This window comes from Capra hircus, chromosome 23, assembly GCF_001704415.2.
Source record: "Capra hircus breed San Clemente chromosome 23, ASM170441v1, whole genome shotgun sequence".
Taxonomy (NCBI): domain Eukaryota; kingdom Metazoa; phylum Chordata; class Mammalia; order Artiodactyla; family Bovidae; genus Capra; species Capra hircus.
The window spans coordinates 16396088-16417623 of record NC_030830.1 but is presented as its reverse complement, the minus strand read 5'-3'; the positions used below and the strand labels follow the sequence as shown (position 1 = coordinate 16417623).

Genomic DNA, 21536 nt, shown 5'->3' with positions numbered 1-21536 from the left:
CAGAAATCCACCAGATGATTTGAGAGTTGACTAGAGACAAGTTATCTGGGGGAAGTACGTGACCCTTGTGCAGTCTGCTCGGAACAAGGGGAAGAAACCAAGTGAGGCTTCAGAGAGCCCTGCTCTAGCCTGATGCCCAGCCCGCAGCAGCAGACAGCGGCACAGGCGCCGCCCGCGGCAGTGATGGTGAGGGACAGGCTGGTCCTCAGAGACCCTGCCTGACAGTCAGTGAAACCCACAAGTCCACAGACACCTCCCCACGGCCCTACACCTCATGGGCACCGTTCTCACGGACCCATCTGCAAATAAGGAATCAGACGTCCAGGAAAGAAGAGAGGGAAGGTAGGTCTGATAACCCATTTACAACATAACATGGCCTTTCCCAGGCACCCCAGAGCTTCCTACAGGCATTTGTGCAAATGGTTGGATGAACTCTGAGCCAGTTTATTCTACCTAAGCAAGAAGAACCAACCTACTTTGCATTCCTGAAAATCCCCAAAGATACTCCAAATACACCTGACGGGATTCCCAGGTGAGAACAAACCTTCACGAGTGCTCTAAATGCAGAGTACAAACATTATAATATTTCATATGCAAATTCCAATAACGACCGAGAACAATACACGCATGCGTGCAACAGGATAACAACCACGACTGGACAGGAGACACGCAGACGGAGCGCCAGCCCCTGGGAACACGTCTGCAGCCACACAAGCTGAAGGACATGTGTTACAATTAAAAGTTCAATCATTCTGCTTTTGTAAAAAAACAGCTGGATGTGCTTCTATGAACCTTCTTTCAATTTTAGACTTTTATGTCGCTGCTTTCAAGGTAGATTTATGACACCAGGTTTTTAGATGACGAACCAGTGGCTTGTCCAGATGAGAGAGGAGGCAGGCGAGGATGCAGGTGAGAACAATGGCACACACTCTCTAGAGAGACGTCGTGAGGAAGCGGGGTTTCATCCCCGGGTGCATGGCTCCGCAGGCAGCCTCACCACAGCACGTGCTGCCCAGGGAGGCCCCAGCGTGCCCAGTGCCCTCAGGCCCCTGCATGAGTCATCCGTTCATGCCGCAGAGAATTTTATAAATTGGTGTAACAATAGATGTCTAAAATAGACATGAAATAGTTGATGTGCTCTGGAGACTACTTTATCATGAAATAGATTTTAAAACACCAATAGAGGATGGCAGAATTGTGCCACCTCCTAAAAATGACCAGTCTCCCTTGTTTCATGAACACTGACAGCAACGATCTTTCAGTCATCGCCATCACCAGAGTGGCTGCGCGCTGAATTCCAAATCAGGAAACAAAGTGTTGGAACGAAGACTCTATAGGATCCACTTCTGGCCTGAATCTCACCTGAGTAACACAGACGCTGGGCCTGCCCCAGGACGGAAGCCTCATCAGATACTGCCTTACAAACAGATGTGCTGGCTGCAAGGTCCGGCATTCCTTCGCATTTTCTCTATCAATAACGTCACACCACCTGCATCCTAGAGCATTTATTGTGCTCAGATAAAAAACAAATACTGCAACTTCTTACGGTGTTAAAAAAATTCCTTCTCAGATCTCAAAGCCCATCACATGTTTTTTTCTTTCATAATATCCTCAACTTTCTTTCCCGGTCTTCCAACCCCAAACAATCAGACCTTATGAAAGCAGCTCTGTCGTTCATTTTCATCAGGCAACTTCGATGTCTCCTATGAGCATGAGCCTAACTACACACACAATACAACACACAAACTTTCCAGCGGGAAGCTGGGCCGCCCTTGGCGTGTGGTCAGTGCTTGCTTCTGGCTGCGGTGAGTTTCTCCCAGATGAACAGCCAGCCCGAGGATTTCGCCACCGCCACCAACAGTAGTTAAAACCATATACGTACGTGCCAGCCCCTACAAAGGAACTTGTAGGGTAGGTTCTAACGTTAACTCCGTTTTAAAGACAAACTCGGAGAGAGCAACTTAAGGTCCCACTGGTGACAAAGCCAAGCCCTGAACTCGGGGCAGCAGTGAGGGCCCGCGGCTGCTGCATGAGGCCTGCCGGCCCCGTGACACACAGTCCACTCCTCCTGGGACACGTCAAGAAATGAGACGGAATATGACACAGCCACGTCATGTATCCGCTGCAGGCCGACTGAGCTCCAGGAACCATGAGCAGTCTCAGGAGGGCGACTGACACCTGTGAGGGCACCCCTCTGCTCACATCCATCGGTGACTGTTTAAACCTGCTTTTCCACCAAACACTCCCATGTGAAAGTTAACAAGAACGGTTGCCTTCTCTTTACTGGGGGACGGATGGAGAGGCTGATTTTAAAAACAATGCAAGGGCCTAACTGATAAACAAATATAAAAGTTTAAAATTATTAATATCGCTTCTTTCAAACTTGAGTGTTCAAGTTTACTGATGATAAAGAAGCAAAACCTCCTTCTAACTACAATTATTAGTCGCTCAAGGCAGCATATCAACAGATCATAATAGCTATTTTTCACAGTTGCTTATGAGAGTGTCAGCACGACTGAATGTAATTTTAATTAAACAAATCTGCCGTTATGAATACAATAACTGCCTTGCCATTTTTACATTATGGCATGAACTAAAAGAAAAAAAAAATCCCCCTTGTATTGCAATAACCAGAAAACCTATTTAATAAGTAAAAGTATTGTTAAAAATAGTATAACAGTATGATTACAATATATCAATGTGTAAAGTGGGTCCTACGTTACAGAGTCGGACTTTACCCTGCACCTGGTCTAGCCACTGGACAAGCAGAGCGGCCTGCAGGGGGACGTCCAGGCTGGAAGGGGGGCTCCATGCCAGGGGTGGGGCATAAAGAAGGCATTACCACCACCCCGGGGGACCCTGCTGAAACCTCTAAGACACACCTGATTCCTGAGAAACACTTGCTCTGCTTCCAAGGTTGAAGGGACCTTGAATTTTGGTTTCCTACTATTAGGATTTTTCCATCTTGAATATCTGTATTGATCTCCTTTACTTAAATAAAGCCAAGAATAGCTTCTGTTCAGACTAGGCTTCTCAAGGGCTTGGTCTGTTTAATACTGCCAGCTATATTCCTGCGGCAGACCTGAGTTGACATGATTTGGGATTCATGTTTAAATAGGTTTTCTTGCCGGAGGAATCCTGAAGGGGAGAGGTTCAATATACAGGCATCCATTGACTGAATCTAGGTCAGAAACAATCACATCCTAAACATAACCGAGTCTTCCCTGCTTTCCTTGCCATACGTCCCTCCCACTTCCGTCCTCCCGTCCGCTCACCGTGGGACGGCTGTTTCGGGTTTGGGAGGTGAGTGGAGGTGTGCAGATGACTGCTAGAACCCTGTCCCCCAGGTGGACCCGCCGCCGTCTGGAGGAGGCCACCCCCACAAGGGGCACGCAGACCCCTGCTGCACAGACACACCGGGAGGACGTGAGGCCTGACCTTTGGGTGCCATCTCAAGGAATGCTGATCAAAGGGTCATTTAAATTCTAAATCCTGCTCGTATGCTTAGGTCCTAGTTCTCAGGCCATCCCCTTTCCTGAGCTGAATACACTGACCGCAGCCCTTTAAATGAATCTGAGGAGGCTTGTGTTCGGAGGACCACCCGGCACCCAGTGGCGGGTTGCTAACCACCACGTCTGTACAGCCTCTGCTTCTGGAGCAGGTCCTCCAGCGGTCTCACTCGATCCTTTAATTGAACCAAGCAGAGAAAGAAAACAAACGGGGGTGACGGGAAAGGGAAACTTCCTGCAGCACTGCTTCAGAGGGAACGGCCAGACGCACGCTCCAAAGGGCGGGCCCGGGGGCGGACACAGCCCCTGGTTCTCTGGAGAGTCCGTCCACCCTCAGCCCCTGGTTCTCTGTGGTCCGCCCCCCTCAGCCCCTGGTTCTCTGGGGAGTCCGTCCACCCTCAGCCCCTGGTTCTCTTGGGAGTCTGTCCACCCTCAGCCCCTGGTTCTCTTGGAAGTCCGTCCACCCTCAGCCCCTGGTTCTCTCTGTAGTGCGCCCACCCTCAGCCCCTGGTTCTCTGTGATCCGAACTCCTCAGCCCATGGTTCTCTCTGGTCCGCCCCTCTCAGCCCCTGGTTCTCTGGGGAGTCCGTCCCCTTCAGCCCCTGGTTCACCCTCAGCCCCTGGTTCTCTGTGATCCGAACTCCTCAGCCCATGGTTCTCTCTGGTCCGCCCCTCTCAGCCCCTGGTTCTCTGGGGAGTCCGTCTACCCTCAGCCCCTGGTTCTCTGGGGAGTCCGTCCACCCTCAGCCCCTGGTTCTCTGGGGAGTCCGTCCACCCTCAGCCCCTGGTTCTCTCTGTGATCCATCCCCCTCAGCCCCTGGTTCACCCTCAGCCCCGGGTTCTCTGTGGTCCGACCCCCTCAGCCCATGGTTCTCTCTGTAGTGCGTCCACCCTCAGCGTGTCCATGACATCACACATCCTCTCATCACGAACACTTGTGGAATAAATGTAAGCGAAGGGACGGGGACAAAAGGTGAAGAAACCAGATGGTCCGAAAGTTTTCTGAACCGCAGTTTCCACAGCCCCTCGGGAGACCCTGGCACCGCCTCCTGGACTCCACGGCGGCTCCTCCTGTGCTTCCGGCACCACCGCTGCTCGGGCCGTCCGTCCGAACTCCGCCCTCCCTCTCTCCACCCCCGAGGTCTTCCCTGGGACTCTCCCCTCGTCCCCTTCTCCTGTTCTAGAACTTACTGGGATTCTAGTCCGTCCCGAGTGTGGATGCTAAACCTGGCCTCCCTCCGGGGGCTCTCCCGTCAGCTGGGCTGTGTGTCACCCCTCAGCCCAAGAGGCACAAAGTAATCAAATCGCCTCCTCCAAAGGCTGCTCCCTACTCCCCTCCCTCTGGCCTGGTTGGCCTCTGTCCTCCGGGCCCAGGGGCTGTGTTTCCTCCCCCTACCCCCTGCTCTCTCCCTGGAACGGGCTCACCTTCCCCATAGATTAGGACGCTGAATATCTCCCCCACCAGCCAGCTTCTTCCCACAAGGCTCTAGCCCACCTTCTCAGCAAGGACTCATCTCCTCTCACTCAGACTATGCACACATGCTTCTACTGGGTTGGCCAAAAAGTTCATTTGGTTTTTGCCACAACATGGCACAGGAACTCCTGAACGAACTTTCTGGCCAACCCAAAACATCTTTTTCCCATGACCAACCTCACCCCTGGCCAACACGGTCGCCACAGGCAAGATGGAAAATCCTTCATAAACTGCAAACAGGTGAACCAGCTCAGTGACTTCCCACGTGCTCGACGAGGAAGTCCACATTTTTATAAGGGAGTTCAGGGCCTTTCCCCCAGGTCCATGTGCCCTGCATGCTGGTTAGTCTGAACTCCTCTCCCACCTCTGTCTTCTAGTCTTTGGCAAGCCACCCACTCTGCCCTGGCCCCGTTTGCCTTCAAGACTCCACTGAACCATGATCTGCAAAGCTGCTTGAGCATTTAAGGCAAAGGGAGACGCGGCCCGTCTTTGAAACCACAGTGGTGCCCCGCTCCTCCAAGGCCCCTGACAGCTCGTGGTCTGCAAACATCGTCTGCACAGACCTGCTATCACACGGCGAGCTGCTTGAGGACAGGCGCTCGTTTCTAAAAATCGCTCTGATATTTCTGGACCACGAGACTCACACACAGCGCAGTGGTTCCCCTGAAGTAAGTGTTCAGTGCAGGTCCCCTGGAACGCATACATCACACCTAGACGGCGTTCATTTTTAGCCACTCCAGCTCAGAGGAGAAAAACCACTTCAAAGGTGTACTGAGCAGAAACACTGAGAGCCCAAGGCAGCCACAGCTCCGCTCCACGCCGCTTCATGTCCTCTGACCAGGATGCTGCTGGCTTCAGCCTGCTTCCTCTGCCTTCTTGCCCGCTTCCAGGGCCCAAACCTTCTGGAACTCGTCTCATCTCCAGTAATGGAAACCCACGTCCAAGGACCTTACATACCTGGAGTTACTCTGGCTTGTGGGGTCTGAGGAAGGACCAGGGAAAGGTCGGTGCAGCCAGCGCCCTGCAGGCACGGTGGACCAGGACCCGCCCCCGCTGGCACCCGCCTTCCTTCTCGCTGCTTCCTCCGCTCGCTCTCTGTCCTCTCTGCCCTCTCCACCGCAGGAAACATGGCTAGCGACGGTTCCTGGCAAGACCCCTCTCCGCCCAAGCTCTCTCTAGTTTTCCACCCAAACAAGAAGGAGAAGAGGCCCATCGGCCCAGCCTTGTGAGGTGCTCCTCTCTGGACCAGTCGGCCGGGTCTAGGAGCAGAGTCCCACTGGACCACTGCAGCAGCTGCCCTGTCGAGACAGCATGCGGGGAGGCAGGGGCTTCCAGGAAGGGGGCCGGGGCTTCCAAAAAGGGAGGCAGGGGCTTGATGGAAAGGGAAGCCAGGGCCCACTTCGCCTGTCACCCTGGGCAGGACGGTGCGGGGCATCAAGGTTTGGGAGCTCCACTCTCAAGAGGGGGACGCTTCTCCACCTTCCCTGAGCAGACAGCTTTTCTCTTCATGTCATCTTCATAGACGTTCCTCGTTCCTTGCATTACGGGAAACAGACATACTCGTGAACCCGCCCTAATGTGACTCCTTGAATTTCTCTCCTGCCTTGTGATTGCTCCTCTTCCAATCAGAAGAGGGGTTTCCTAGGTAACCGTGGATAATCTGCATACTTCTAACCCCGCCCGCCCCGCCCAGCCATCAGCTTCCTGATCCTGGGAGCTCAGAGTTTCAAAATACATTTTATAAAGGATATGACCAACCTTCTTCACAAAACTCCCCCTACCCCCTTTCTTTCCTTCCTTTTCTCTATCTGAACATTTGGTCCAAACCACACTATTTTTAAACCAGTGGTTTACTCACATCCCAACTTATTGCAACCTAATTCTTGTTTCTATATAGCAATCCACACCACAATTTTCTCTCCTGTAAGAAAAGAAACTGTCGTAACTGAGATGTAAGGTTTTGGTCATTTAAGTAGAATATGTTACCAACTGGGGTGTGTTTTTGGTCTACATGGAAAGAGGTGTCAGTTATATCCTGAAAAAGAAAAAGAGATTTTCTTTTTCTTTATGGTGAATTAATTTCATCAAAATTTCTTGAGTACTTTGTTATAAATGCCAAAGAGAGTAGAAAGTTCAAGACCTAGTGCTTGACACTGATTTACAGTGCAAGGATGGAAAAATGTATAAATATAAGGCAATGGAGCAGTTGCTAAAACAGAAGAATGTGCTAGAAACACTTCTATTATAACCACAGAATTTCAAAACTTGCACACTGGTTGCACTACTAGACAGACAATCCAGGAGAAAATACCACATTTAATGGAAGTCAGGATAAGAGATGGATTTCCCTGGTGGCTCAGATGGTAAAGAATCTGCCTGCAATGTGGGAGACCTGGGCTTGATCCCTGGGTTGCGAAGATCCCCTGTAGGAGGGCATGGCAACCCACTCCAGTATTCTTGCCTGGAGAATCCCATGAACAGGGGAGCCTGGTGGGCTACAGTTCACGGGGCTGCAAAGAGTCAGACATGACTGGGTGACTATGCATAGCACAGGGTAAGAGATTATCCCGGTAAACCTTCGTGTACACATCTAGACCACATCTGTTGTCTCTGGTACAGATATTTCACCGGCCTAATTTCCAAGGCTAGGGTCCTTCCTCACCTTACTATTGCCACTTCCTTCAAGGAGCAGGTGAGGACTAAGAACAGTGGCCACATCTCTCAAACACAGATGCCAAGCACTTCTGTGAAGTGTTCTTTCTCCTCTGAGAAATATTACACAAGACATCCTACAAAACAGTTCTGGAAGGCGACTGGCATTTTGTGGATTTTGTCCTCATCCCTGAATTGTGCACACATGGAAAAGACGTCTGTGTAAACGACACTTGGGACCGACCCGGAATCCCCAGTTCTTGCTTGCTGCGTAACCGGATGGGAAAAGACCAGGGCAGGGCGTGGGGGAGGGTCTCTGCGCGGCCGGTGGGGAGACTGGGCTCAGAGAGAGGTGATGAGCATGGCAACACCAGTGGGTGGCCCAGCTGGGCACAAGCCGGTACACGCAGGGCACCACGGGGCTCCACAGCTCGCCGGTGTGCCAGCCAGGGCCGCACAGGACTGCCAATGCCCGGCCAGGAGCCGCGGGGACGCGATGCAGTCACGCCACACTCAGTGGAGTGAGCTGGTTTGTGAACACGAATAAGACACCCTCTGGGGCTTCCAGAATACCCCGAGGGGTCTCTGCTGGAGACAGAGGCGTGTGAGCAGGTGGGTGGAGACCCTGGGGACGGCGGGACGGAAGCCCCTTCGCTTGCACCTCTAGCGTCTGAGTCACAAGAGACCCCGTGATGGGGACGCCCTCGCCTGCACCGCGCTGCCCTGGGACGTCCTTGTCTCCTTCACGGGACTCTCAGGACATTCTGCCTTGCTGTCTCCTGACTAGACCCCAGTCAAATTCCTTCGATGGTAACACCCTCTCTGGCTCCAAACTACACCTGAACAAATGATCACAGTGATGCTATGGGCTACTAAAATGAAGCGAAACAAACAGAGACAGAAGCTCCCACAGAGACCGGCTGTTTCCACCGGGTTTTCTAACTCCCCCATTCCCCGTGTCCCCCTAGCCTCGCGTCTCAGATTCTGCCCCGTTCTGGACTCAGAACCAGACTCCACCTCTGAGAGTGGGGCCCGCAGGAGCCCTGGGCCAGCAGTGCTCAGCAGAACACGCAGACTGGCCTGCAAGGATTCTGCCCCAACACCTGGGGCTCCCACCCCAGCCGCGGCCTCCACGCTGCCCCAGGCCAGCCCGGGCCGGGCTCCCCTCCACACTTGCCTGGACGGCTGTCCCGAAGCCCAGCTCCTCTGTGACCGCCGGTCTGCCCTGCGGCACACCTCCCCCTGCTGCCGGGCCCGCTACCAACACCCCGAAGGCAGGCGCCTAACGGCGGGACCGCTGGGCCCACCTGTGCCCATCACTGGTCCTTCCCCCTGGAGGGGCCCCTCCTCCCGGGCGTGGCTGCCCCCTGCCTTCTTTGGTGCATCCTCCTGACTGCTCCCCCCACTGCTGGAGCCTCAGACTGACCAAGTTGAGGAAAATAAGTCGCCAGGAGACACTGGAGTCAGCTGCCTGGAGCCGCCCTAGCCGGCAGGTCTCGGCCCAGCCCAGGGTAACACTGAAGCCCAGAGGCGCTGGGGGCTCAAGAGGCTTGATGGTTTTTTAGGAGGCCAGACAGGTGAGGCCCAGGTCTGCGGGGCGTCTCTGCTGCTCGGAGATCTGAAGTTGACTCAAAAAGGTCTCACCAGTATATCGCGGAGACTTCCTTACAAATACAGACCCATCCTTAGAGACTCAGCTCCCGACTCTCTAGTGAGGGTAAGGGTGTGGTGATGCTCTGTACAATTCTGAGGCAGCATTTGGACTCATGCGCCTCGTGGTCGCCAGGACAACATCACTGAGTCCTGAGGACCGCGGCACACGGGGCCCGAGTCTCCACGGGGTGTAAAAAGGGAGTAAAAAGGGAGGTGACAGACAAGGGGACTGGCGGTGGGGGGGCGGGGGAGGGCCGACTCCCACCGCGGCCCTTGGGCACTCATCTGGGTGGCAGCCAGTGGAAAGAAGTGACCCTGTGAACTGAGATAACAACTTTAAAGACCCAGCGATGGAAAGCTTTTCTCATAACTGGCCCCCATGATGGGGGAGAGGGGAGTTCTGCTCCTCACTCCATCCCTACAAGCAAGACAGAGACCTCCTGTCCCCACACACGCTGCCCTAGGTGCAGGTCTTGACCTGCGTCCCTCTGATCGATACTGTGGGGGTGAGACCAGGCACCATGAAGGGGTGTGAGGCACCCTTACCTGCGTCTTGGGAAGAGGGCATTCAGTCCCCACACTTACAAAGAAGTGCACAAGGTGCCAACCACAGACACTGCTGGAGAACTCCCTGAAAAGTGCCAACAGCAAGTTCCAAAGGAGAGAGGCGCTTCCCGGTTAGTTTCCACAAGGGCGCGGGGTGGTGCGGCAGGCGGCTGGGGATGGGACCCTGCTGGCCGGGCGCCTGACCCCTGGCCCCGCCTCCCCGGCGTCCAGGAGGCGCTCGGTCCCTCCCTGCCCTGTGCAGGGCTGCTCCTCTGGGGTCAGGTCAGCCTGCAGGGGACCCCCAAGAATCCTTCTGCAAATGGCGAGGTCCTGGGGGACGCGGCGGAAGAGGGGGGTTCGGGGACTGAACTAACTGTGTTCTATAGTGTCTCCCGCTGGGGGCCAACGGGGCTGCTCTGTGAGGGCAACAGAATGCACCCCTCCCTGGCTGCTTTAGAAAGAAGGCTTGGGGACGGAGGGGAGAGAAGGGATCGGGGAAAAGAAATACCAGGCTAAAAATAATTTTCTTTGAACTGCTTTCCGGGCTGTCTGAACCACAACAATAGACGTTCTTATACTCATGCCACCAGCCTTGCGATAAAAACGAGGGAAGGGCGAGCAGCCAGCGGAGTTCTAAGGCCATCTCCTTGGCGCTGCGCGCTATTTCAAGGGGACGCGTCTTCTGACACGCTCTCCCAAGATTAGCTGGGGCAGGCTTCTCACTGCTGGCCCATCTTTAAGTTCCGGTAACTGCGCTTACTCGGCTCTGTCTAGAAAAACGACCAGAGAGGTCAGCCCCCTGCTGGCACTGCCCGCAGCATCGCCCTGGCATACAGCCTGGAGCCCAGTCCTGTGGACGACGGAGCCTGGCCTGCCAGCATCCACGCCACTGGATGAAGTATTTGTGTTTGTTTTTTTTTTCTTTCTGATTAAAATTTTACTCCTCAAGCTGCGGGAAGACCAGGCTCCATTTCAGAATGACATGCGATGTGGACTCTCACTCTCTTCCCTCTAGAATCAGCTTCATCATCTGGACCGACCATCAGACCCGAGCGGACTCGCTGTCCTGAGGTCGTCCTCTGTCTTACAGAAACCAGATGGGTTGACTGTGGAAGTTACGGGTTGATACTCGACCACCTAGCAATTAGTTTAGAAACCGGCGGTTTTCAAAGCATGTCACACAGGCGGGCTGATCTTGTGTTTGTGGCAACCACTGAAAGACGGTATCTGAGCTCTCAAGTGGGCAGAGGAGGGGACTGCGGCCCGGCGGCCCGGGACCAGGTATTAGGACGCAGAGAGGCGGGAACAGGGCGCCCAACTCCCAGCCCTTTCCAGACCACACGGTCTCGCCTTCCAATGCAATAAACCGCCTCCGGTCTTGGAATCAGAGCTCCTCTAGGGAGGGAGGGAGGGTGGATAGGCACCCACCAGCCACGAGGCAGTGAGCCTCCCTCCACCCCTGAGAACACTGAGGGTGGGTGGAGGGAGGCACAGGCCATGGGCCCCTGAGGAGCCTGCATCATGGGGCCCGCAGGTGAAGACTAGAACGCGACTGAGCCAGCAGCCAGGGGCAAGCTGGGAGTCCCGCAGGTGGAGGCGGCCGGGGAGGAGGAGGGGAGGGGAGGACCAGGAGGAGGACAGCAGTGTCCCCGTGCCAGTTCTGAAACCGTGCAGTGAGCCCCTCTGCTGAGGATGCTCTTGCCTGGAAGAGGGGGCCGGGCGGTTTAGGGTGGCCCCCGCTATTAAACCAACGATAGGTTCTCGAACCAATGGTGGCTCGTCCACAGCCTGCTCAGACCCCAGGAAGTGGCCTGGTGCGCAGGGCTCCGCCCAGCGTGTGGGGTGACTGTTTGCTCAGTGAGCCTGCCTCCCCCCAGAACTGGTGCTGGTATCAGAGAGAGGACGAGCTGGAAGAGCCTTGGGCTGAGGCAGCGAGGGGCGGAGAGTGACTGTGTGTTGAACTGTGGGAGGCGCTGAGATGCGGAGGGTCTCTGGCCTCAGACCTGCCTTGGTCTGCGCAGCCTTCAGCCCTGACTCAGGCTCACCCTAAATAAATCCCTTTGTCCTGAAGAGTCACCATGAGGGACTCTGTCCTGATGACAAAGCAGCCTAACAACCCAGAGGTGTTTTTACAGAAGCTGAAGGTCTCCACCAAAGGGCGCTGACTCCCATTAATCGGGACTGGGGAGGCGTGTCACTCACAAGATGTCAAAGGGAGCCCCCAGCTCAGCCCTCAACCTCGTGCAAAGAGCTGGTTGTGAACATCCAACGCATTCAAATATGAGGGACAAAAAGCAATCACACGCACACCACTGATGCACCAAAAATACAGAGAAGGACAAAAAGGGAAACGGCAGAAAAACTGACGGGAAGTCAGAGAAAAATGCTGCCATTGGTCAAATAAAATTTCTGGCTAAGTATTTTGCAGTGAATTTTAAAAACCAAACGAAGCAATTTATCTAAGAAGGAATAATCACAAAGCAGAAATGACTTCGGGAAGAGACAGGAAGAAAATAGAACTGGAATATGAGCTTGAAGAACTCAGAAAAGGTGGGTGTGGGACAGAATATCTGAATGTGGGCAAGAATAGGCCCAGAAGATGGGAGTGGGGGAGAAGGTGAGGGTGGGGGGGCACCCAGACCAAGTGGAGAGAGAGATTTTTCAAACATCAGAGGGAAAAATAGCAGCCCGAGGCGTCGGACAAAGGAGGGCTGGAGGGCATGTGTGGATCCCCGAGGGTGGGATCAGGAGAGAGCCTTGTTGATGATTCAAGAAAACTTTCCTGAGGCTCAGAAGGCAGCAAACCTTGATCAGAGAGGAACAAGGGTTCATAGAGCAGCAAGAGCAGGTCGCAACCAAGAGGGATCCTCACACGGCTACTAGACTTGGAAGACGAAGAATTCTTCAGGAAGAAAGAAAAAAAGATCAAGCCTGGCCTCAGATTTCTTTGCATCAACTTCAACTTGAGAAGACGACTGAGCAACATTTACGAGGCCCTGCTCCCCCCAAAAATGGGTGAGCCAAGGACCTGAACCCCAACCAAGCTGCCAGGTAAATACTGACATGAACGGAGGGAGACACAGCTGAGTGTGCAGGCGCTCAGGGAACACCGCCTCCCCCAGTCCCTGAGCACACTTCCAGACGCACACAGGGCTCCTAGCGCGCAACAGGGTCTCGGCGTGTGGTGTGCGCTTGATAAACGTTCACTGAGAGACCAACAAAACAGCTTTCGTGCCACAAACTGCTCTCTCGGCTTCACTTCCTCGGTACCCAGAATGTGAGCGGGTAAGAAATCACTTCCCGAAACAACACTGGAAAACTCCAAGATCTTTAAAACCTTGTTTCAAATCCTTTGTTTACTAAGGCAGGAAAGGTGAAAACCGCATCTTGGAAAGATTTTCAGAAAGTACTGACATAAAAGAGTTTTCTGATATGCTGAAGGTTCGCTATAAATGCAGATCACATTTGTCTCTCACACACTACATCGCAGCAAGCCTCTATTACACACTCCCACATGCCATTAGTCACACAGAAACAGAAAAGGATAAGCCAGAGAGGGTTTTTTTTTTTTTTTTAACTTACTTTGGATGTTCAAACTTGTCTATAAGATCAACTTTTTCCACCAGGTCTCCTCCAATTGTTCGGACTAAGTCATAGAAATCATTCTCCGTGTAATTCTCGCGAGGTAGCCAGAAGGAGATGTCGTTGATCACAGCAGGGTATTTGCTGAGAGGCTAACGAAATGAGAGAAGAAAAGATACTGATTTGTTAGTTGGATGTCAATGTTTGAGTGTTTTCAGGGCAAGTTTCACTTGGGCTAGTCAGAAAATGCTGGCAAGACATTGCTTCAGCACTTGAATGTTCAGGAGCAAAACAAACTGAAAAGATAAGTCAGTATCCAAAATTAGCAAATTCCCCTGTGAATATTATAGATCCTTATCACATTCATGTGTAACGTTACCATATATTATATTTATATTGTCATTAATGTTCAATTTAGTATAAAGCAATTTGAATACATCATACTTCTTTTTTTTTCCCATTTGAAAACTAGAGGAGAAAAGTTCACATCCAATTAATAAGCAATTCATTAACTTCCTGTGATACTTTCAGGAAGCCATTTTAATAGAGAAGTAAGGGCCTGTCAGAATTGATATTTCAATTAGTAATGTCATTATTTGTTAGTATTTCTAATTATTAAGGGAATACTTCTAATTGTTAATTATGTAGGGAGTTATTTTTCAAATTATGCTTCTAAGGATGTGATAGACACAAATGTAGCCATTCCTCCAATTTATCCCCCTCTTTCCCCAGTTTATTAGGGGTCACTAACTAGTTCATAATATTGGATACATATTTAAAATTAGGTATTTTTAGAAGTTATCACATTTGTTTACACAGCTTAAATACATACATCATAAATACATATCTATATATTACTCATATATATACACATAGACATAGATAGTCATGATGGAAGTCTGTATGTTACTTCCACAATAAAAAATGTCTCCTTAAATGCTTCATTATATACCTATGAAATCTATACAACCAAGGAAATATCTACTAAAGCTATAAATTTGTTAGAAGAACAAGTTTATAAATCGATTTACACTAAGCCTGATATCACTATAAACCCACTGATGAATCACTGATTTGAAAAAGTATAAAACTTTTTAAACAGAAAAACCTCTGAAGAACCAAGTACTCAAACATAAATGATCTCAACTTGCAATGTCAACAAAGCTGTCAAACAAAAGCATTGGTTCGGAACACACATTTCAAACAAACATAATAGAGCTACCACCCAGGCGCTCCTGAAGAAAGTACCACCGCTCCTGAAAAACATCTTGTTTTTTTCAGAGCTGAGATGCTGTGATAAACAATCTGCAGTTTAAGATAACAATGCGAGATGAAGGGAGATGGCTGGCTACACAGTGCTTTTCCTTTGAATGGCGCCCTTTTGCCACTTCTAGAGAACATGGGGATTTAGAGGAGTTAGTTAGGAGGCAGGGGTTGTCAGGAATAAGCATGAAATCTCTTCCACAACAGACATGGGAGGAGGCACTGGTTTCAGGAGTCCAAGAACAACAGTCAACACGACCAGAATGTGAGACACTACAAGATATAGGGTTTATATTACCATAAATACAGGTGTTAAACCATGGAGGAAAACCCAGACCTTTGCATTGCAAACCTAGTTCACGCTAACAAGAGGTAGCAAGTTTAAAGCAGCGATGGCAGGTGCCTTGCGAGCTTGACAAGTGTAGAACTCGAGGCTTTCACAGCTCCTGACGGCTGACCCTCTCTCTCTTGCCTCTCTTCCTGCAGGTGAACATCTTTTCTTTCCTCTCCAGTGAAAGCATGTGGGAGGCAGACTTCAGAACTGACCTGGCTGAGACACCCGCACGTAGACCATCTGATGAGGCTGAGACTGCAGGGTCACTGTGTCTCCGCCCAGCTGTGCCGTTTAGCAATGATAACACGTGTGCCGTCGGGCAGAGCTGCTTCTGCACCAGGAATCTGTCTTTTCTTCCCGGCCGCATGGAGGCTTTCTTCTTAAGCTTGGAGGTTCTAATGAGGCTGGGCCTGCGCTTGTCTTGGTTTATTCTGCTCAAGACTCAACGTGTGCTTTCATCCACACGATTCACGTCTCCATCCATGTCGGAAAATTTCAGCCAAGACCCCCGTTTTTCTCTTCTGGAACCCCAGTGCTCCGTGTTGCAGGGCTTCTCAATCTACCTTCCATTTCTCTTAACTGACTGATTGCAGGTTTTTAATCTTTAGGTATTTGTGCTCTGTGCTGGGTGTAATTCTTTAGTCACAGCCTCTGAGTTACTCATTCTCCTTTCAACTGACTTCTGGTCTCATCTGTTTCTCTCTCTCTTTTTTAAAATCTCTATTTCACTGAATCTATTATTCATTCCTAATATTTCTTATTTCTTTTCCCCATAAGTATTTACACTTCGTTTTTTGCCTTTTATTCAGAATTTCCTCTTCTTCATCATGGTCTTGAAGAACTAAAAAGCCTCTTTATGAAAGTTAAAGAGGAGAGTGAAAAAGCTGGCTTAAAGCTCAACATTCAGAAAACTAACATCATGGCATCTGGTCCCATCACTTCATGGCAAATAGATGGGAGACAGTGTAAACAGTGGCTGACTTTTTTTGGGGGGGCTCCAAAATCACTGCAGATGGTGACTGCAGCCATGAAATTAAAAGACACTTACTCCTTAGAAGGAAAGTTATGACAAACTTAGACAGCATATTCAAAAGCAGAGACATTACTTTGCCAACAAAGTTCCGTCTAGTCAACACTATGGTTTTTCCAGTGGTCATGTATGGATGTGAGAGTTGGACTATAAAGAAAGCTAAGCACTGAAGCATTGATGTTTTTGAACTGTGGTGTTGGAGAAGACTCTTGAGAGTCCCTTGGACTGCAAGATGCAACCAGTCCATCCTAAAGGAGATCAGTCTTGGGTGTTCATTGGAAGGACTGATGGTGAAGCTGAAACTCCAGTACTTTGGCCACCTCATGAGAAGAGCTGACTCATTTGAAAAGACCCTGATACTGGGAAAGATTGAAGGCAGGAGGAGAAGGGGATGACAGAGGATGAGATGGTTGGATGGCATCACTGACTCAATGGACATGAATTTGGGTTAACTCCGGGAGTTGGTGATGGAGAGGGAGGCCTGGTGTGCTGGGATTCATGGGGTCGCAAAGAGCTGGACATGACTGAGCGACTGAACTGAACTGATCTCTTTGAGGACCCTGGGCATGGGGGGGGACCCCGGGGGGCTGGCGCCTCCACCGCCTCTGGAGGAACAGCTGTCGAACCTCGAGGCGGCTTCACTGAGCTTTGCAGCCAAGCGTCAGGCCTTGGTCTTGGTCCTGCTGGGTGTGTTCACACGTCTGAGGAGACTTACCTCAGTTTTCTCATCTCTCAGACAGAGATGGTGCCTATATGAGCAAACTGCAGTGAAGACACGAAGTAACACTCGCGAGGCACATCCTTCATCGTTTTCTCGCCCAGCTCAGTGGACGCACACCTGTGACAGCTGTCCAAGACCCCGTTGCTAAAGGGACTCGGGTAGGGGAGGTGGTGGTGGTTTAGTCGCTCAGTCGTGTCCGACTCTTGCGATCCCGTGGACTGTAGCCCAGGTCAGGCTCCTCTGTCCATGGGATTCTCCAGGCAAGGATGCTGGAGTGGGTTGCCGGTAGGGGAGGGGCTTGTCTAAAGAGGGAGATTTTGGTTTAACGGGGCTCCTCGGCGCTGGCTGGCCCCTTGCTCCAGGCTTGCCTCTGCTAGTATGCAAAATGTAAACGTCTCCACGCACCTGCCAAGGTGAAAACCTCACAGCCGCCTTCCCATTACCCATGATGAAGTCAACATCCTCCAGCCCCGTAACTGTTCAGGAACGCTGTCTATTAAGGCCACCTTACCCGTCCACGGTAACGCAGCCTGGTGCAGCCATGCTTTCCTCAAGGAATTGGTTTCTGCACCAACGCCTCCCTCTCGACTGAACCGCCCGTCTGTCCCCTAGTCTTGCTCAAGGAGGGCACAGGTTACCGTCCCCACAGGGCAGGTCTGCTCTAGTCAGCGATTATTCTCTCAGCCTCTGGCTTCTTCCCTTTAGGCAAAGCTAATATGATTTTTTTTTCTGTTTAAAGATTATTGTGATAGTCGTTCTAACAGGGGCGGGCCCGCCTCCCCGTCAGCTCGCCACCGTTCTGGAATTGCCATGGTGACGTCCACTCAGCTTCCAGCCACGGCCACATGTGGGCAAAGTTCACCCTGTGTGGTTTGCCCCGGGCTCAGCATCTCCTCCGATAACGCCGCCCTGGCCCTCGGTTTTGACGGTGATCATGATACCGACGTGCCGCCCGTGGGTGCCGTGCGCCGGGGAGGGCACTGGCGCTTTCCTCGCTGACGGACGGTGCGCTTCTGTGACGCGGCCACCTTTCCTGTTCCCACGGCGTCCACGGGGACACTGTGGCTGACAGACATTAGCTGATGTGCTCAAGGTCAACGAGCCAGTGAGCAGCAGGGCCAAGGTCAAACGCAAGGCCAGGCTGTGCTCTTAACCCCCATGCTTTAAGGCCTCCATTTAAAACAAGAGTTTCACAGGAAGCAGCTCAGCTCCTTAGTACTGTTTCCAGAAGCAGTCTGTTCAGCCCAATTAATAACTGTGTAAATAAGACCAAAGCTAACATGTATCCCTATGGTGCCGTCCATGACATTTCCTTTTCAAATGACTCATTTAGCTTTTCGATTAATTATCTCGACTTACAAGCACTTCCAGTCTGTTTACTGTCTATGTGACTGTGATCTTATCTAAATGAACTTAAAAGCCGGTCTTTCCTATAAAACAGTATGCATTACCAATGAGTTTCCTGTACATTCAAATGACAGCCCTTACTACAGTTCCGTCTACTCGTCCTGTAATAAAAAACGGCTTTTTGAATTTGGCTGCCAGGTTTGGTGCTTGACAAATTCAGGCTGTTCTCACTCAAGGCTCCATGCTGCCTTGATGTTTACAGATTTTGTCGCTTTGTTCCAACAGTTTGTTTTTGATTCTGACTTAATTTCACTGAGCGCCAGGAGTGCACTGTGCTGGTCGGAGGGAGGCCCAGCTCCCACTCGGAAACTTTTGTTCTGTGACTTTACCGAGAAGCCACGTGAGATCCACCAAGTTCTAAGCATGCTTCCAACCTTTAAGGGAGCCTCCCATGTTTGTTCTTATCTTTTGACAGAATTTCAGTTAGATACGAAGATTTGCAGGAAACAACAAAATTTCCACAAGGAAATCACGTGGAACAATGCAACCCTTCTGGCAAATGTGGACTGGATTAATTTAGTATGTTTCTAAGCCATGGCCCCCAACTGATGTCCTTAAGAGCAGAAACAGGACCTGAGGTCTTTTTGAATCCTCTCTGATCTACTTTCAAGCTTAAGAATTCTTTATTTGGGACTCCCTAGTGGTCCAGTGGTTAGGAATGTGCCTGCCAATGCAGGGGACATGGGTGTGACCCCTGATCTGGGAAGATCCCACATGCCGTGGACAGCTAAGCTTGTGTGCCACAGCTGTGAAGCCCCCAGGCCCTGAGAAGCCCCTGCAGTGAGAAGCGCCTAGAGAGCAGCGTCCGCTCGCCACAGCGAGAGAAGGCCCTCGCACAGCAACAAGACCCAGTGTGGCCAAAAGAAACAAGCATATGAAAATTAAAAAAATATATTTATTTAAAACAAATCAAACGCCGCCAAGCATTAGAACACCAAGGACGGCGGGTAGGCAGGCAGGACACAGCACCGCACAGGCCCAGGCTTTCTGCGGGATGGAGCGGACCTGGGGCAAGGCGCCAGGGCCCTGCCTCAACATGGCGGTTCTTAGCTTAAGAAACAAGGGGGGAAAGTAAGCCCCAGAAATCTCTGTTCAAGTGCAATTTCATCCGTGCTTCTGGTTAAAGCACTGCAGGGAGAGGGGCCTGCAGCCCAGGCCACTCCCTCTGAGCATCGGGGGAGCGCTGACAGAGGAGACAAGTGCTGAACATAAAAGGGCATCTTTCAGGGGAGATGAAACGCTTCTCAAACTGACTGTCTCAAACTCACGGTCACACATCTCCGTGAATGTACCAAAGACCACCAAACTGCACAGGTTTAATGGGGAAACTGTATAGGATGCAGATTACGTCGCCATAAAACTGCTGTGAAGACAATAAAAATCACTATGAAGACAATAAATATATTGCTGCGAATAGATAAGCGCATCAGGTGAACAAAGCAGGGCCTCTAGAGCGGAGAACTTCTATCTCCTGGTCAGTCTCTTCATTTCATCTTCAGAGCTTGTCAGAGACATCACTTCTTAAATTCACTTTTTTCCCCTCTGGTTGTGGGGAACAGGGGCTACTCTCTGTCGTGACTTCTCATGCTGTGGAGCATGGGCTTCGCTGCTCCAAGCCACGTGGGGTCTTTCCGGATCAGGGAGTGAACCTGTGTCTCCCGCACTGACAGGCGGAGTCTTTACCACTGAGCCACCAGGGAAGAAACTCACTGTTTTCAGCTTAAAAGACTGAGCCTTTCCAATGCCATCATGACTTCTGAATTCTAGCTGGCCCTCTCAGAGAAGGTTTGCACAGTCATTTAAATCTTCCACTAAATTTCTCGGCTTATCTTCACAGTCTTACATCATCACTGTGTTTCAAGTGAGGTCACATACAGTTTAATGATGACAGCTGTTTCCAGGTAACCATGTTCACTGGGGGATGGGTATTTCCCTTCCATACACCTCAGATAAGAGAATGGGGGCTACAGATTTAAAAAAGACATAATGGGAAACTAGGTGTGTTAACCCTCGCCCCACATTTAACCTGAAAACAGCGTGAGCTCCAAGCACAGCCTGGCTGGCCTGCTCCCCGCGCCGGCTGCATCTCCCGTCACCCGCCGTCCTTACAGGGCGGGATGCTGGGAGGGCCGGGAGCTGGGACTTGACCTGGCTCACGCAGAGCTGGCCTTCAGACTACTCTCCAGTGTTCAGAGGAAAGTGGGCGAAACAGAAACCAACCTCCACCACTTGAGACATCTGACTCCCAGCGGCTGGTCCAACCTGGAGTGAAGATCGCACTTCAGGCTTTTGCAGGGCCGACTCCCTTGGACCGGACCTCCTTCCGGCCCTCCTCTCCCAACCTTTCCTTACACATGCAGGTGTTGGTATTTCTGCCCGATCCCCTAAGGCCAAAGAACCGGCCCGGGGCAGACCCCCACCCTGTGTCTGTGAAGCTTTGTTCTCCATCCTATCTGACCATAGAAACGTCCAGGGCAGGTGCATTTGGGCAAATGACCTCTGAAAACATTTACAGATTTGGTTTTTCCAGAAAACAGCCTAATATTAACTCTTGGCAGAAACAGGTATGGAACAAAAAGCTAACTGTGAGGACCTAAATTTTTCAGAGAAAATGTGGCAGCTGCTCTGGGTGGGGCGGGGGAGGGGGCTGGGGAGCTGGGAGAAGCAGGGGATGGGATGGGGTGGGAAAAAGACCCCAAGATACAAAAAAACTGGGGGGCTTCCTGGGGATCTATGGTGTTCTTATACTTCCTAGGTGACCATTTCTGTCCGAATATTAGATACAAAGAAAATGAAGGAAAAAATGGTCTCAATTTTTAGTCATTTACCCAGAGAAATGATGTTAAGAGGAAAACAAGGGCCACAGTTTATGCGTCTACATCTTAAAAAGAAATGGTTTCTTCTCTATTTAAAGTAAAATTCCACCTGTTAATACTAGATTCTATTTCAGTAACAGAAACAATGAGTTCAACTTCTCCACGTTAGGGAGAAATGTGAAGCGTTATTTTCTTCGGCAGCAAATCCATGCGAGTCGAACACTGTTTACAGCGCAGTGCGCAGGGCAGGCGCGATGGAGGCCTTCGTTCCCGGTGCGTGGATGGGGTGAACGCGGGTCCTGATGGAGGCGCCCTGCGCCCCATTTAAAGCACAGTGCGCAGGGCAGGCGCGACGGAGGCCTTCGTTCCGGGTACGTGGATGGGGTGAACGCGGGTCCTGATGGAGGCGCCCCGTGCCCGACGCAGGTGCGCGCTGGCAGAAGCCGGGGGAGAAGACAGCCGCTGTTGAGCAGCCGCCCGCTCTGGCTACTCAGGCACAGAGGGGAAACATTACGAGCTCAGTAACGACGAATTTCCCTTCCGAAAAGT

At 51.3% G+C, this 21536-nt stretch overlaps 1 protein-coding gene across 4 annotated transcripts in view; it reads right to left on the bottom strand.

The window, feature by feature from the left end:
* Window positions 1–21536, bottom strand: part of FARS2 (phenylalanyl-tRNA synthetase 2, mitochondrial) — a 305587-nt gene that overhangs the window by 97928 nt on the left and 186123 nt on the right. For all 4 annotated transcript variants that reach the window (XM_018039067.1, XM_018039069.1, XM_018039068.1 and 1 more), the window contains one exon: window positions 13417–13568. In XM_018039067.1, coding sequence (XP_017894556.1) covers window positions 13417–13568 — 152 coding nt within the window. The remainder of the gene's footprint in view (window positions 1–13416; window positions 13569–21536) is intronic.